Genomic DNA, 13,024 nt, shown 5'->3' on the forward strand with positions numbered 1-13,024 from the left:
TTAGCAAACACTCTAGAATCAAAATAAACAACGAACAAACGAAAAACGACAGGACTTTTTGAATGCCCTGGTATAATTTTTTTATTTATTGTTATTTACAACTGTATAAAAATATATACAACAAGTTAATTTACTGTTAGTGATGACATGACATGATACAAACATGTGGAGAATCTACCCATTGATAGAACTCCAATAAAACTTCTTGAGGAGAATATCTCGAGACCATCTTCTTTTCAGACGCCTAGGAGGATTATTAGGTAATGGAAGCCAGGTTAGAAACAAGTGGCTTTGGGTGGTTGGAAAGTTTATCATGGAAGGATTGATATCTGGTTCTGGCTAGATCGGCAACATATAGAACTTTGAGGTCCCGATGGATGACTCGAATTGTGTTAAAGTAAGGAGCATTAAGGATTTTACAAAGGATTTTAGACTGTAAGGATTGGATACGGGAGGAATTCTATGGTTTAGTCGAGCCCCAATGCTCAACTACGTATGTCCAGATAGGCCTTATTATGGTCATGTAGATCAGTCTTTGGTCAGTAGATGGATTAGAAGTTTAGACCGCTTGTCTAGTAAATGTTGTTATAGTCGGAATTGACTTGCAATTTACTATCTTTTCAGTTTTGTTTTGGGATTCCAAGTCAGTCATTTGTCCAGATGTAGTCCTAAGTAATGGATCTGTTCGACAGGAATAAGTGGGGCATGAGGTCATGGGTTTACGACGAAGGGTAAATGTGATTTGGTGGGGTTTATTGAAATTTATTTTAATTCTCCAGTTTTGGCACCATTCTTCAAGGGTGGTGATGTGGGATTAGAGGATTTGAGATTCAATAGTAAGGTCATTATTCTCTAACAATAGACATGTGTCATCGGCATAAGTGGTGAGGATAGTGTTAGGACGGGTTTTGTTGTCAGCAGTAAAATCTGTATAAAGGATATGATCAAGGATACTACTCTGAGGTATTATAAATTTACTTATGTATGTAATGTAAGTGGACATTCTTATTATATACTTCATACTTAGTATTCTTATTGCGATGGTCATACATTTTGAACCCGATTTTTTAACATAAATACATTTTAAGGTTTCTTGAAATCGGTCCATCGGTTTAGGCCGTAAGCCCATCAAATTGCGAGATAAGAGACTGGCATTATCATTTAAATAATTTAGACAACTTATTTGTAAATATGTAAGAATAAAGTCATTTTATTTAGTCATTACTTTTGTTTAAGTTTGTTAACTTGCTACTAGAATGACAAGAACGGGCATCTGACCAGGAAAACTTAAAAACTTTCCAAATTGCATGATGGTGTCTGTGTAAATTTTCATTTTCCTGTACCTTAAATTTGAGGATATACAAATAGCTGGAAAGCCGTGTTTGTTATGTCGGTTATTATTGTGTTGTCTATATATAGACACGCGGCGTTTGTTATGTTTGATCATTTTTCATGCGGATTTGCTTGGTGGGGCGGAAAGCTTCCGCGTCCCTAGAAAGAGTGACGACGAATTGAATTTATTAATAAACATTTTGTATTCCCATGGTTATTTATAATTTATAGTAGTCCAAATACCTTAATGTCTATTCAAAATAGGATGGTAACGTCAGACACCACTCCATTTTTTTTCAATCCTCTTTTTCTCATATATTATACTGAATTTATTTACTAAGTTTAATTTTTTTTTTTTTCCCTACGCCACAGGAAGTGGGCTATTACGTCATTTTCCTTCTCGCAGCCCAATACAATTTTATTCGTCCTCTTAGTTCGTCCGTATCTCGCTCAACATCCACCAGACCAACACACGCCAAAAGATGGTCCCCATCCATGTCCCCCATGTTGCATAGAGGACATTTCGGGGAATCTACGATGCCAATTCGATGGAGGTGTTTTTGGAGCAGATCATGTCCTGTCACTAGCCGAAAACAGGCCACTCTCTCAGCTCTGCTAAGATTGCCTAATAAGTTTAATGTACTAAGTTTAATATAAGATGCTCTACTAAACTTTCTTTATTGATTTTAGTGCTATTTTCTTTAAATGGTGCTTATATAAGTTCAATGGTCTTATCCAATGAAACAAGTGACATATATTCCATATGAAAGCGTCATGAATATGTAATGACACAAGAATTGTTTATGGAGCAATTAGCTTGTCGACAAATCCCTCGCGTATCATTGTCTTCATAGCCGGGATCCTTCATCTATGCAAATATATGTTAAGCAGTTCTAAACATTATCATCCTCAATTACATAAATTAATAATTCAACGTCTGATATTGTCTATGGCTCTAATACAACTAATAAATTGCTCAATATTTTAATTTGCAAATATATGGATAATATTCAAATTAATTTCATAGAATAAAACCTAGTTTGACCTAATCAGCAAAATTGATTATTTGAAGATAACGTCCGAGACTTAGACCAAGAAGTATATGAGAAGATTGTGTTAGGTCGTTCATGACACTTTGGTGCTTGGAAGGGTTTCTATAGAGAGGAGTAGAGTATAAGTAGATCTCATTTGTACCTTACGGTCTCCTGCCTTATTTTGATTATTTCTTTTGCGTTTTTAATTTATTCGTCGAGATCAGTGTAGACGCAATTTCCAACCTACGTTTTGGTCTACCCGTCGGATTAGTATCATCTTGTATCATACTGTTTTATTCTCATTAATTTATTAATTCACTAATTGTATATTTGCAGATTTATTATTCACTTCAAAATCCTTTCAGTTATTTTTATTATTATTATTTTTTATGTAATGTAATTTATTTATTTTTAATAATTTTTATTTTATTTTATTTTTTATTTTATTTTCATTTTATTACTTGTTAATTAAATTATTAATTGTATCATTTGAGATCAATTCATTTTGCACTTATTTATCTTAAATATTGTATAGCCTCCACAACGTCCTAATAGTCTAAACTGTAATATTTACATTTCGCTTATTTCTATCATTTTTATGTGTTGTTTTGGCGCCGACCGTTAGATGTTATCATCTTGTTGGACCATATTGGATGTAATTTTTTAATTGAATAAAATTAAATTAAAAAAAAAATAGTGATCATTAACTTTTTATGTATCCGTCCGTTACTAAGTCCTACAACCTTACATGCCAATTTTTTCCGCTGTCACTTGAATTATATTTATTGTATGCAGTTCCCTTAGCTCAGCTTCTATATTCTCCGGTTAACTCATCCTTCTATAGTCAGAATATTTTACTCTACTTTATTTTCCAAAACATATATATTATATATATTTTTTAACAGTTGATTATGAGGGCGGTATAGTCTCGTACAAAAGACACCCCTAACTGTATACAATGTTCATATTAAAAGAAAAAAAATAAATAGATAAGCATAATGCTTCTTAAAAAAGAGAAAAGTAAAATTAATAACAAAAAATAATGATATTGGTACACTTAAATAAAACAAACCATTGCCCTCTAATAGTAAAAAGAAACAAGTTAATTTGAAAAAAGGACAAGAGAAGAAAAGAGAGATAAAAAATAATGAGTAATAATAATAAGTAAAATAGAGGTAGTATGGCTATGAATTAATTTTATATTTATTAAAATTCATAACAGAATGTCCTGCAGCAGTCTGGGCTTCAGTCTTCGGATTGAAGATAGGTATAGAGGAGTTTTACAATGAAACGTAAAATTTAATAAGAAAAATTAAAGGTTATAAACAATAAATGAAAACGGTAATAGTAAAAGATAAAGAGAAGAAATATCAAAGAAAGTGCAAATTAAGAGATGAAAAGGGATAAGAATAAAAGTTTTTTGTGTTTGTATCTTTTATCTTTTTTAGCCCTGACGAAGCCCTGCAACGTGGGGCGAAAAGTTGGATCTAATAAAATAGTACAGCAATTTACTATTGGAGTTTTAATTGACCGCACCCGGACCAAATTCCATTTATCTCTCCCTCTAGTTTATTCGTTATTTCACTCTTAATAATATGGATAACAGAACATTTATCTTTACCAAATGTTATGCCAATATCAGCATTGTCATAACATCTGTTGTTCCTCACAATTGTAGGTTGTGTATCTGAGACATAGAAGTCCAACCACTATATATATATATATTTTTTTTTCAAATATGTAAAAATTTTCTGGCAATGCGTACTGTGTCTAAGTGAACAAGGGTCTAAGTGATTAATTAATTATCAATTGATAATTTTAAACCATGTCTGCTACTGTTGATTTTGTTATCAGCCTATTGGTGGATATTACGATTGGAGTGGTGGTGACACCTTCCAAATGACACAACTCCTTCAACTCTATAGCTAGTTCCTGATATTGTTTGAGTTTTCTCCCACAGTATATTATTATCATTGGGGATCTCGACATCAAAAAGTGTGCTTGTGTTGCTCTTATCGCATATTGGATATCTGGTCTATTATGAGGCACAGTATGGTCCGTAATGCTTGAGGGGGCCTTTTTGGAGTAGTCAATTTGGGTATTTTGGCCAACACTGCATCCACCAGTGACATTTTGAATTGATTTCAGCGTTAACGAGCATAACAGACACTTAACCGGTGTTGTTGCGTCTTCATTATTATTATTATATGCCATTTTATAGTCTTACCACAGTTTACAGTGTTTTATATCTTTTTTATTTAGGTCTGAAGACACATCAGTGTTGTTGGAAATGGTTTTCAATAAATAGATATTAAGCTTGGAAAAACACGCTACTTAAGTTGCAGGGTTCACCGCGTGTATATGAATAATCAGAATAATGTTGGGCTCAGACCTTCATCATCCAAACAGCCAATAATTTCAACGGCGTTCCAGTTGTTTACCTAGACTATTTGGGAAGAATTTATTATTTGTGGCCCGGAATGGAATTATATTTGAGGTTTTACTCCTTTCGTCTAATTAAAACAATATTGCATATAACATTTGCTTCTTCAGTACAGAAGGTATTGTCCAATAGTCTGGAGGAAAAACGTTATTCACACATTTACATTATTATTACATTCATACATTAATGAGAACATTTTACTAATAACTATAAAGGATTAAAGTCCATAATCTTTATTTTTCAGGAGACGAAAAATAAAGTTTAAAAAAATCAGTATAAAAACCTATCCGTTTAATATAGTTTTAACCAGGATATTATCGTAATAAATAACTTAATATAGAACTTAAATTATTTATACCAATCGATAGAGAATATTTTTTAGTCTGACTATGTTAACATTAACATCAACTGACTTAACTCAACATCAACATTTTTAGGACTTAAATCCTTTGTAATCCACATTCACGACTGAAACGACAAGAAACTGCTCGTAGATTTTGACATCTAGTTGAAAAACGCTCTAAACATCACATTCACTACAAAAAATTATTATACACTATGGCCAATTATCATTATATGACCAATTTGGACATATGGATTTGAGCTCTGGGGCTCTACCAAACCACCAAAGTCCTCTCGCATCCAATCCTTTCAATCCAAAATACTACGTAAAAGTCTTGATTCTCCTTATTACGTTACAAATAAACTCATACACAAAGACCTTGACATCCCATTCGTTGCAGATTTGGCCCAAAACAGATATGCGTCATTTCATTCCAAACACCTTAACCATCTTAACCCATTAGTTCTTAATCATTCATCCTTACACAATACCTGTTAATCCTCCGAGGCGTCTGAAAAGCCGTCTGAAAAAGATTCAAGTTAATGCTTGAAGTACCACCAATGGGTGATTCCTTCCCAAGATTTTCAAGTATAAATGAAACAGTCCACGGATTTACTAATTGTATTTATTATTTTGTACAGTTATAAACATTAAATAAAAAAATAAAAATCCTTTGTACTTGTCAGTATAGAACTGTATATAGTTATTGGTCAAAATTTATGACTCTGTCAATGGTAGCTGGGAGGAACAAAAAATGTAGGCTATTTCAAATCGTTATTGAAAAAAAATATTTTTATTCGGAGCTCCATATTTCTAAAACTATCAATAACATTAAAAACTTTAATAGAGCATAACTTAAAGTAGGGGGAAGTTGCTAAAATATGAGCGCTAATAGAGCTCTTTTGGAAAAACATTTTTCTAAATACAAATTAAGAATCAATATTTCGTGAATTTATTTTGGGAAAATATCACGGAAACTACTACCCCTAAGAACGACGTACAGATCTTTATTGCTCTTAATGGAGGAGTACCTGCTGTAGGCTTAGCTATTTCCATTATATTCGCCAAAATAAATTCACAAAATGTTGATTTCTCTTTGTTGGGAAAAAACCTTTCAGTTTATGGAAAATTATATCTGAGGAAATATTAGATGTACAGATGCTTATTAACACCCAAATTAAAACTAATAAATAGATTTTTTTAAAATTATTTTTGTTCTCACACGTTGACTACGGATGGTATCCTTTGCAGACCCCCGGACGAGGGACTGGCCGTTGATGTCCTCTCCGTTGCCGACTGCTATCATATGCATGAGCTACATCTACCTGGTCAAGGTGGTCGGCCCCAAGTTAATGGAGAACAGGAAGCCCTTCCAACTAAGATACGTCCTCATATTTTACAATCTTTTCCAAGTTATCTTCTCCGCATGGCTCTTCTACGAGGTAAGTCCTTACCTATTCTTCATGTGTGCACTTTAGTATTTAGTATTGTTTTTACTATGTTACATATTGACTGATTTATAAAAGGATTTAATGAATACTTGTATACTCCAACAGAATAAATCTAAGACACTCTATAACTGAAAAGCCTTAACATGCATTCTATAATTATAGACACTTACATAGAACTCTTTGTTGTCCTAATGTGTATTGAAATGTTTTGTTATGCTTATTGCCATATGTTCCAGAAGGATTTCCTGATTCTGTTACCATTTATGATTCATCTAAATCACTAATCTCTTTCGATTATATTTAATACGTGAAATATCCTTCTCGAGCATGAATTGGTATTGTTTGTCAGCAATTTTTTTGTCTTTTTTTGACGTAGAAACTGTTGAACTTAATAGCACAGATTGTATTTTAGTGACTTCACTCTCACCTAACTGTATTTTCAGTTCCTTGACTAATAAATATATCTTAAGTATGTTTTCTCTTTATATAATTATAATTTATTTTTATGAAATAACGGATGTGGGCATTTTATTTACTTTAGCTATTGTTGTTGATTAAAGAAATAAGAAAATCTGTTTTTTATTAGTAGAAGTAGATAGACATTGAGTAGTTGATAGCTAGTAAGATAGTTTTAAGCGCAATTGGGACTGCTATATTTATTATTAATATTAAATAATCAGTAGGGAATTGTTATTAAGATAATTTTCAATTAATGAATCTATTAAATTTATTATTAGTTACGGCAATCCTGATTCGTTGGTACCAAACAAAATGGTTACGGTAATGGTAGAACCTCCGAATACGAACCTCTAGGATCTTTTAAAAATGCATTACGTGGAGTTCATACTTATTTATATGCCGAATTTGTTGATAAACTCTAGTAAGGAAGTAGGCTTCTTAATGAATATGGATAATATAAAATATACAGTTAGCAACAGTAACGGGAGCAATCTAGGTGATATAGATATAGCAGGAAATAAATTTGAACAGGTAGATAGGTTTAAGTATTTAGATTCTACAGTAATTTGAAATAATTAAATTTATGAGGAAATAAAAGCGAATATAAAGGCGGGAAATGCTTGTTATTTTTCAATTTTGAAAATTCTTAGCTCGTGTATTTTGTCCAAAAACAAAAAAGTCTAAATTCACAAAACCATTATCCTTCTCACTGTTCTTTACGGATCGGAAACGTGGCCTTTTACACCAAAGGAAGTGCCTTAAGAATTTTGAAAATAAACTATAAAAATATTCGGACCGAAAAACGATGAGATAACTGTAGAATTTAGAAAGCTGTGCTAAACTGCATTAAGGGAACTGCACCCGGTAAATATAATTTGTGTCGAATAAGATGGGTGTGTAAGGTTAGAGGACTTTGTAACGAGCGGATCTCCAAAATGTTAATAAACTCTAAAGCGACTCGTAAACGTCCGAGGAGTACACTGAAACGTAGATGGGAGAATTGCATTAAGATTGATTTAGTCGATTTTGGTTTGGAGGACCGTCACTGGGGCATGTAGAGAACGATTGGTTGAGAAATAATTAAATTAACGTATTGTAATTACACGTGCATACAGTCTTATTTTGCAAAAATAGAAAATAATTGTAAATTGCAGTACATTAACTGCACATTGAATTTAAATTTAAATTATTTTCATTAACTTAAATACCGTTTGTCAGCTATTGTACGTCACGTACAACACAAAACATGTATTAGGTCACATTAGACAAAACTATATACTGAATATAAGTATGCACTAGTATATAAATACTATGGGAAAGGGAAGGGGGTAGAAAATGCGTTATACAGAGGTCCTTTTCGCTATATAGAGGTTACCGTTACGAATATATGTTATAAAAAAGAAAATTAATTTCTTCTGAGAGGACTTTAAATTCATTATATCGATATTTGTTTATATACTCTATTTGTTGCTTAGAGATACCTATGCTGTTCCAAAAATTGGTGCATTAAGGTTCGTTACATGGAGGTTCCATTTTTACTTGTTCACCTACGGAAGTATCACTAAAATTTCATTTAAATTCCGTTAGTCTGTAGGACTGTGCTAAATATTTGACACCTGTATTTTATTTATTTTTCCCCATTGTAAAAGTTTTCCTTGAAGTATGATGTATTATAAAAAGCTATATAAGTAGAAAATTTTAGAACTAGAGCTTTTTTGATCGCTGTAATTTCTAATATCAGTGAAAATAAATACTGATTCATTTTCCTTTTCATTATCCTAAACATACATAAGGGAAACATTAATTGAATCGCGCATTATTAAAACAGCTATGAACTGGAAATATTTTTATTTATTCTAGTCTCCAGACGTACAGAGGGGGTTACCCTAATAAATAAAATGACAAACAGAATGTCAGTAAACAAAAATAAAAATTTTAAAAAAATTAAATAAGAAAAGGAAAAATGAAAAGTAGATAAATCTTGATGTCAATTTCAAGGATACAAATATAATAAAATAATACTATTTAAATTATAACTGACTAAAAATACAATCTATAAAAATATAGGACTTGATGACAAGTCTTGGTGGTCATAAATGTAATAACAAAAAAAAGTTTATAAAGACTTATTCAGGAAAAATTACAAACAAAATAAGAAAAAGAGTGTCTATAAATTACATATAATTGAAATATTTTGTATTTAGTAAAATAGAATAAAAAAAACAAAAATTATAAAAAACCGAAAATTTGTTGATGATCCTTGAGTTAATTCAAAGATTAGAAAAATACTCATATATAAAACTAAGTTAATTTCTAAAGTATCAAATATTCGAAATCAATATTAAAGTGAGTCAATGAGTCTCATTGATTAGTAACGATTATTTAATAAGGAATATAATTCAAAATTTAATTTTAGTTAATCATCATTTATTTATTTGTTTATTTTTACTTTTTATATTGTAGGTTTTTTAAATTTTCCTACTGTTTGAAAACTACAAATATTAAAAAAAAAAAAAGACAAAGAAAAACGAATTCGAATCACATGAATGTAACATATAAAAGATTTTAACACCTAACAATGCAATTTTAGCCTTTTGGCAACTTGTATACAATAATTTATAAATAACAATGCAAAAAAAAACAAAAAACTAGTTACTAGGTTTATGTTTTAGGGTTCAAATTCAATAAGAATAACCTAATCCATATCACTATGTTTAACTTATTTCACCTGTTATATTAAAACTAATTTTTATCTGAACTGAATTTTTTTTAGGGTAATCTTCGTCGCTTAAATCATAATAAACCAGGTTCAAATATTTTTCATGGTTTCACAAATACCCATTCATTTAAATCTATGGCTATTCCATAAGTTTAATTTTTTTAGCTATTTTAAAGTAGTCTAAGCAATTCTAGAAAAATAGATTTGTAGGAATTGTTTTTAGAAAAGCGTAGGCTTTTTTGGCTGTGACATTAAAAGTGAGTTTAGCTGTGCTTATAAATTCTAGAATTTTATTTTATAAAATTAGAATGTAGGTGGTCATGAGTTTTCGCTATATTTTACTTTCATGCGAAGGAAATTTGTTTGATTATTTTATTAAAAAATGATTAAAGGCTGATTTTAAATTTATTGTTAAATTAATTGACTTTCAATCACAAATTTGTATTACTTAATTGAAATATTTTTCAGATTCTATGGCGAAACATAAGTTCTTGAATATTGGACTTTTCCTTTCCTTACTATCGAAGCTTTGTGAAAATAATAATTTATTTTAATATTTTTTTATTTTAAATGGGACCCGGACCATCGGGTGCGGTGAAGGAAAAAAACTGAAATAGCCATCAAACTATTTTATTTGAACCAACGTTTCGTCCCACCTTACGGGGCTTCATCAGAGGCTCGTAATTTTGAATTGATGTATCCAATAAATGTATTGTTTTTAAAAAAAAATTTTCAATTTTATAATTTTATATAAAAAATATAAAAGAACTTATGTCTCGTACTAGTAAGTTATCAATGAAATTACTTTATTTAAGTAATTAGATTGTGGTATTGTCTTCGATTCTTATAAATACCTACTAAGTATCTCATAGAAACAGATTTTCTTTTTTCTTTTGTATTTGAACTTTTTTTTTAATATAAAAATGTTGATTTTTTTTTCTTGCTTCTGTATTATTGTTTGTTTTGTTTTTTTCATTTGTTATTACTTTCAAAAACTGTGTGTTTATTACTCAGAGTGTGTTTGCCTGATAATAACAGTGTAGTGTTCTTGCAGCTAACACCACACAAGGCCAAAGAAAAAAATCATAATTTTTTTTTCCAAACACTATCAAATCTTTAAATTCATTCACATCAACATTTTCCTACATTACTACAATTTTTGTTTTAAATATTTATCTTTATAAACGAAATAAAAAATAATTTTTAGTGCCTTATGGGCGGTTGGCTTAACGAGTATTCCTTTAGATGCCAGCCAGTCGACTATTCCGAATCACCATCGACAGTAAGAGTAAGTGTAAACAGTACATTCTCAAACATGTCACTATCACACACGTTAGGAGGAAATTACTTTTTACATGTAAATATGTTTATGTTTACATATGTAATAAATGTAGTAATGTAAATAGCCCACTTAAGCTTTTAGCTAAGTTTTCAGGAGATAACATGCATGTCGCACGCAATTAGTTCTGTCTGAGCCTCTATTGGGTTCTGCTCTTGTGTTATTAATTGTGTTATATTTAATTGCTATATGTGTTTGTATCTTTATCACTAATACTTGCTCGCTCAACTCAAAACTATCCACTATCTACAATTCTGTACATATTGTCGCAGTACTCAAATCAAAAACAATTTCAATATTCTCTCATTTTCCAAAATGAATTTCAAAAGTTAACTGTACAAGATCAAAAACATAGCGAACATACCAGAGACTTGACTGAGTACAGACCAGAACTGTGTAGACTCCTATCAAAATTATACAATTGAAAATAAAAAGAAAATTTGGTTTGCTCTAAAAAGTTTTGGCTCAAAACTGAGGAATAGAACTAAAATTAGAATTTATATAAAGTATATATATCGATAAAACTTTAAGTCTCGAATACATACAACTAAATAGAAAAGTGCACTAATGCCAGAGTTGGACAAATTATACTTGAGTACTGAATAGCTGAGTACGATTACTTTACTTACATTCAAATTGTTTTGAGTTCTATTAGTTTTCTTGTACTCAAATTATTTGATACTCAGACAATACTCATACTCAAAACATTTGGAAAATTTTCGAGAACTAAATCCAATAAATGAAAAGACTATACATAAATGTATACAATTATTACTCAAGTTCTTTTATTTTCACGGAATTGTTATTTGTCATATCACAATTGGAAGATTCTATCTAATCGCGATGAAGTTTCCCTAATCCAGGTATCATTAGAAAACGAAATGACAAATATCACATGTACGAAAAAAAACATAAAAATTTATTAAACTTTGACTCGTTTGTTCTGTATTGGTCATATTATTATATTTTATTGAATCGACTTGTTAAAAAAAAAAATATTTTAGTATTTATTTAAATTCATATTGTATTCCTCAGTTTTGTGCCAGAACATCTGACGACTCTTAAATATGACTTTGATTTTATAGTATTTATTGATTTTTATTATGGTTACTGTCAGTGTAGCATTTCTTCAGCTGAAGGAAACGTTGCGATAGAAGCCTATTGAACTGTCACATGGATATATCAGTCTTTTATTCACCCTTAAAGTTTAAGAGATTAATCATGTATTCGCCACAAAAAAAAAGCAAGTATATCATTATTAAATTAAATAAATTTTAATTAACATTAACATAAACTGTTGTCAAATTTCGGACAGTGGGTGTTTATCTTTAAATAACTCATCTTTAAAAAAAAATCAGTTGATTTTTGCGTTTGATTAATGTTATAGTATCTTTACTGCGTTCAAACTAAAACTTATTACCGTAAAAAAAAAAAAATAATTTCATAGGAACAATCATAGAAACATTAAAAATTGTCTGCAATAATTTAATATAAAATTGATGTAAAACAAAATCAGAGGGTCCACTGTGCAGCATTACTGGATTCTGGTATATTTTAAGTGAACACTTTTAAATCCGGTATTTTATGGATTTTTGGAAAGTGTCTAATTTCGCTTATTTGATAATTATATTCCTCTGATTTTTTTTTAATAATATCTCTGTTTAGTCCCAAAGTATGTATTAAAATTTAATTATGTTTTTTGCTACCCAAAAAAGCAAGCCGCCATTATTATTTTGGCATGACATATTTTCGAAATAAGCAGCCGATAGGAATATCTACTCAGTGTGAGTGTTATTTTAATTTATTTAGATTTTTAAAGTTTTCTTTGTTTTTTGAGAAGTTATCTATTATGAGTTACATTCCTTATCGTTCTTGTGTATTACCTGATCGCAATAATACTATAT

General features: G+C 30.2%; 1 protein-coding gene across 5 annotated transcripts in view; it reads left to right on the forward strand.

Moving 5' to 3' along the window:
- Window positions 1-13,024, forward strand: part of LOC106680705 (very long chain fatty acid elongase AAEL008004) — a 313,611-nt gene that overhangs the window by 267,490 nt on the left and 33,097 nt on the right. For 4 of the 5 annotated variants that reach the window (XM_067046771.1, XM_067046769.1, XM_067046773.1 and 1 more), the window contains 2 exons: window positions 6,404-6,594; window positions 10,989-11,069. In XM_067046771.1, coding sequence (XP_066902872.1) covers window positions 6,404-6,594; window positions 10,989-11,069 — 272 coding nt within the window. The remainder of the gene's footprint in view (window positions 1-6,403; window positions 6,595-10,988; window positions 11,070-13,024) is intronic. The other variant, XM_067046772.1, reaches the window with a different exon arrangement.

This window comes from Halyomorpha halys, unplaced genomic scaffold, assembly GCF_000696795.3.
Source record: "Halyomorpha halys isolate HHAL.00 unplaced genomic scaffold, Hhal_1.1 Scaffold281.1, whole genome shotgun sequence".
Taxonomy (NCBI): Eukaryota; Metazoa; Arthropoda; class Insecta; order Hemiptera; family Pentatomidae; genus Halyomorpha; species Halyomorpha halys.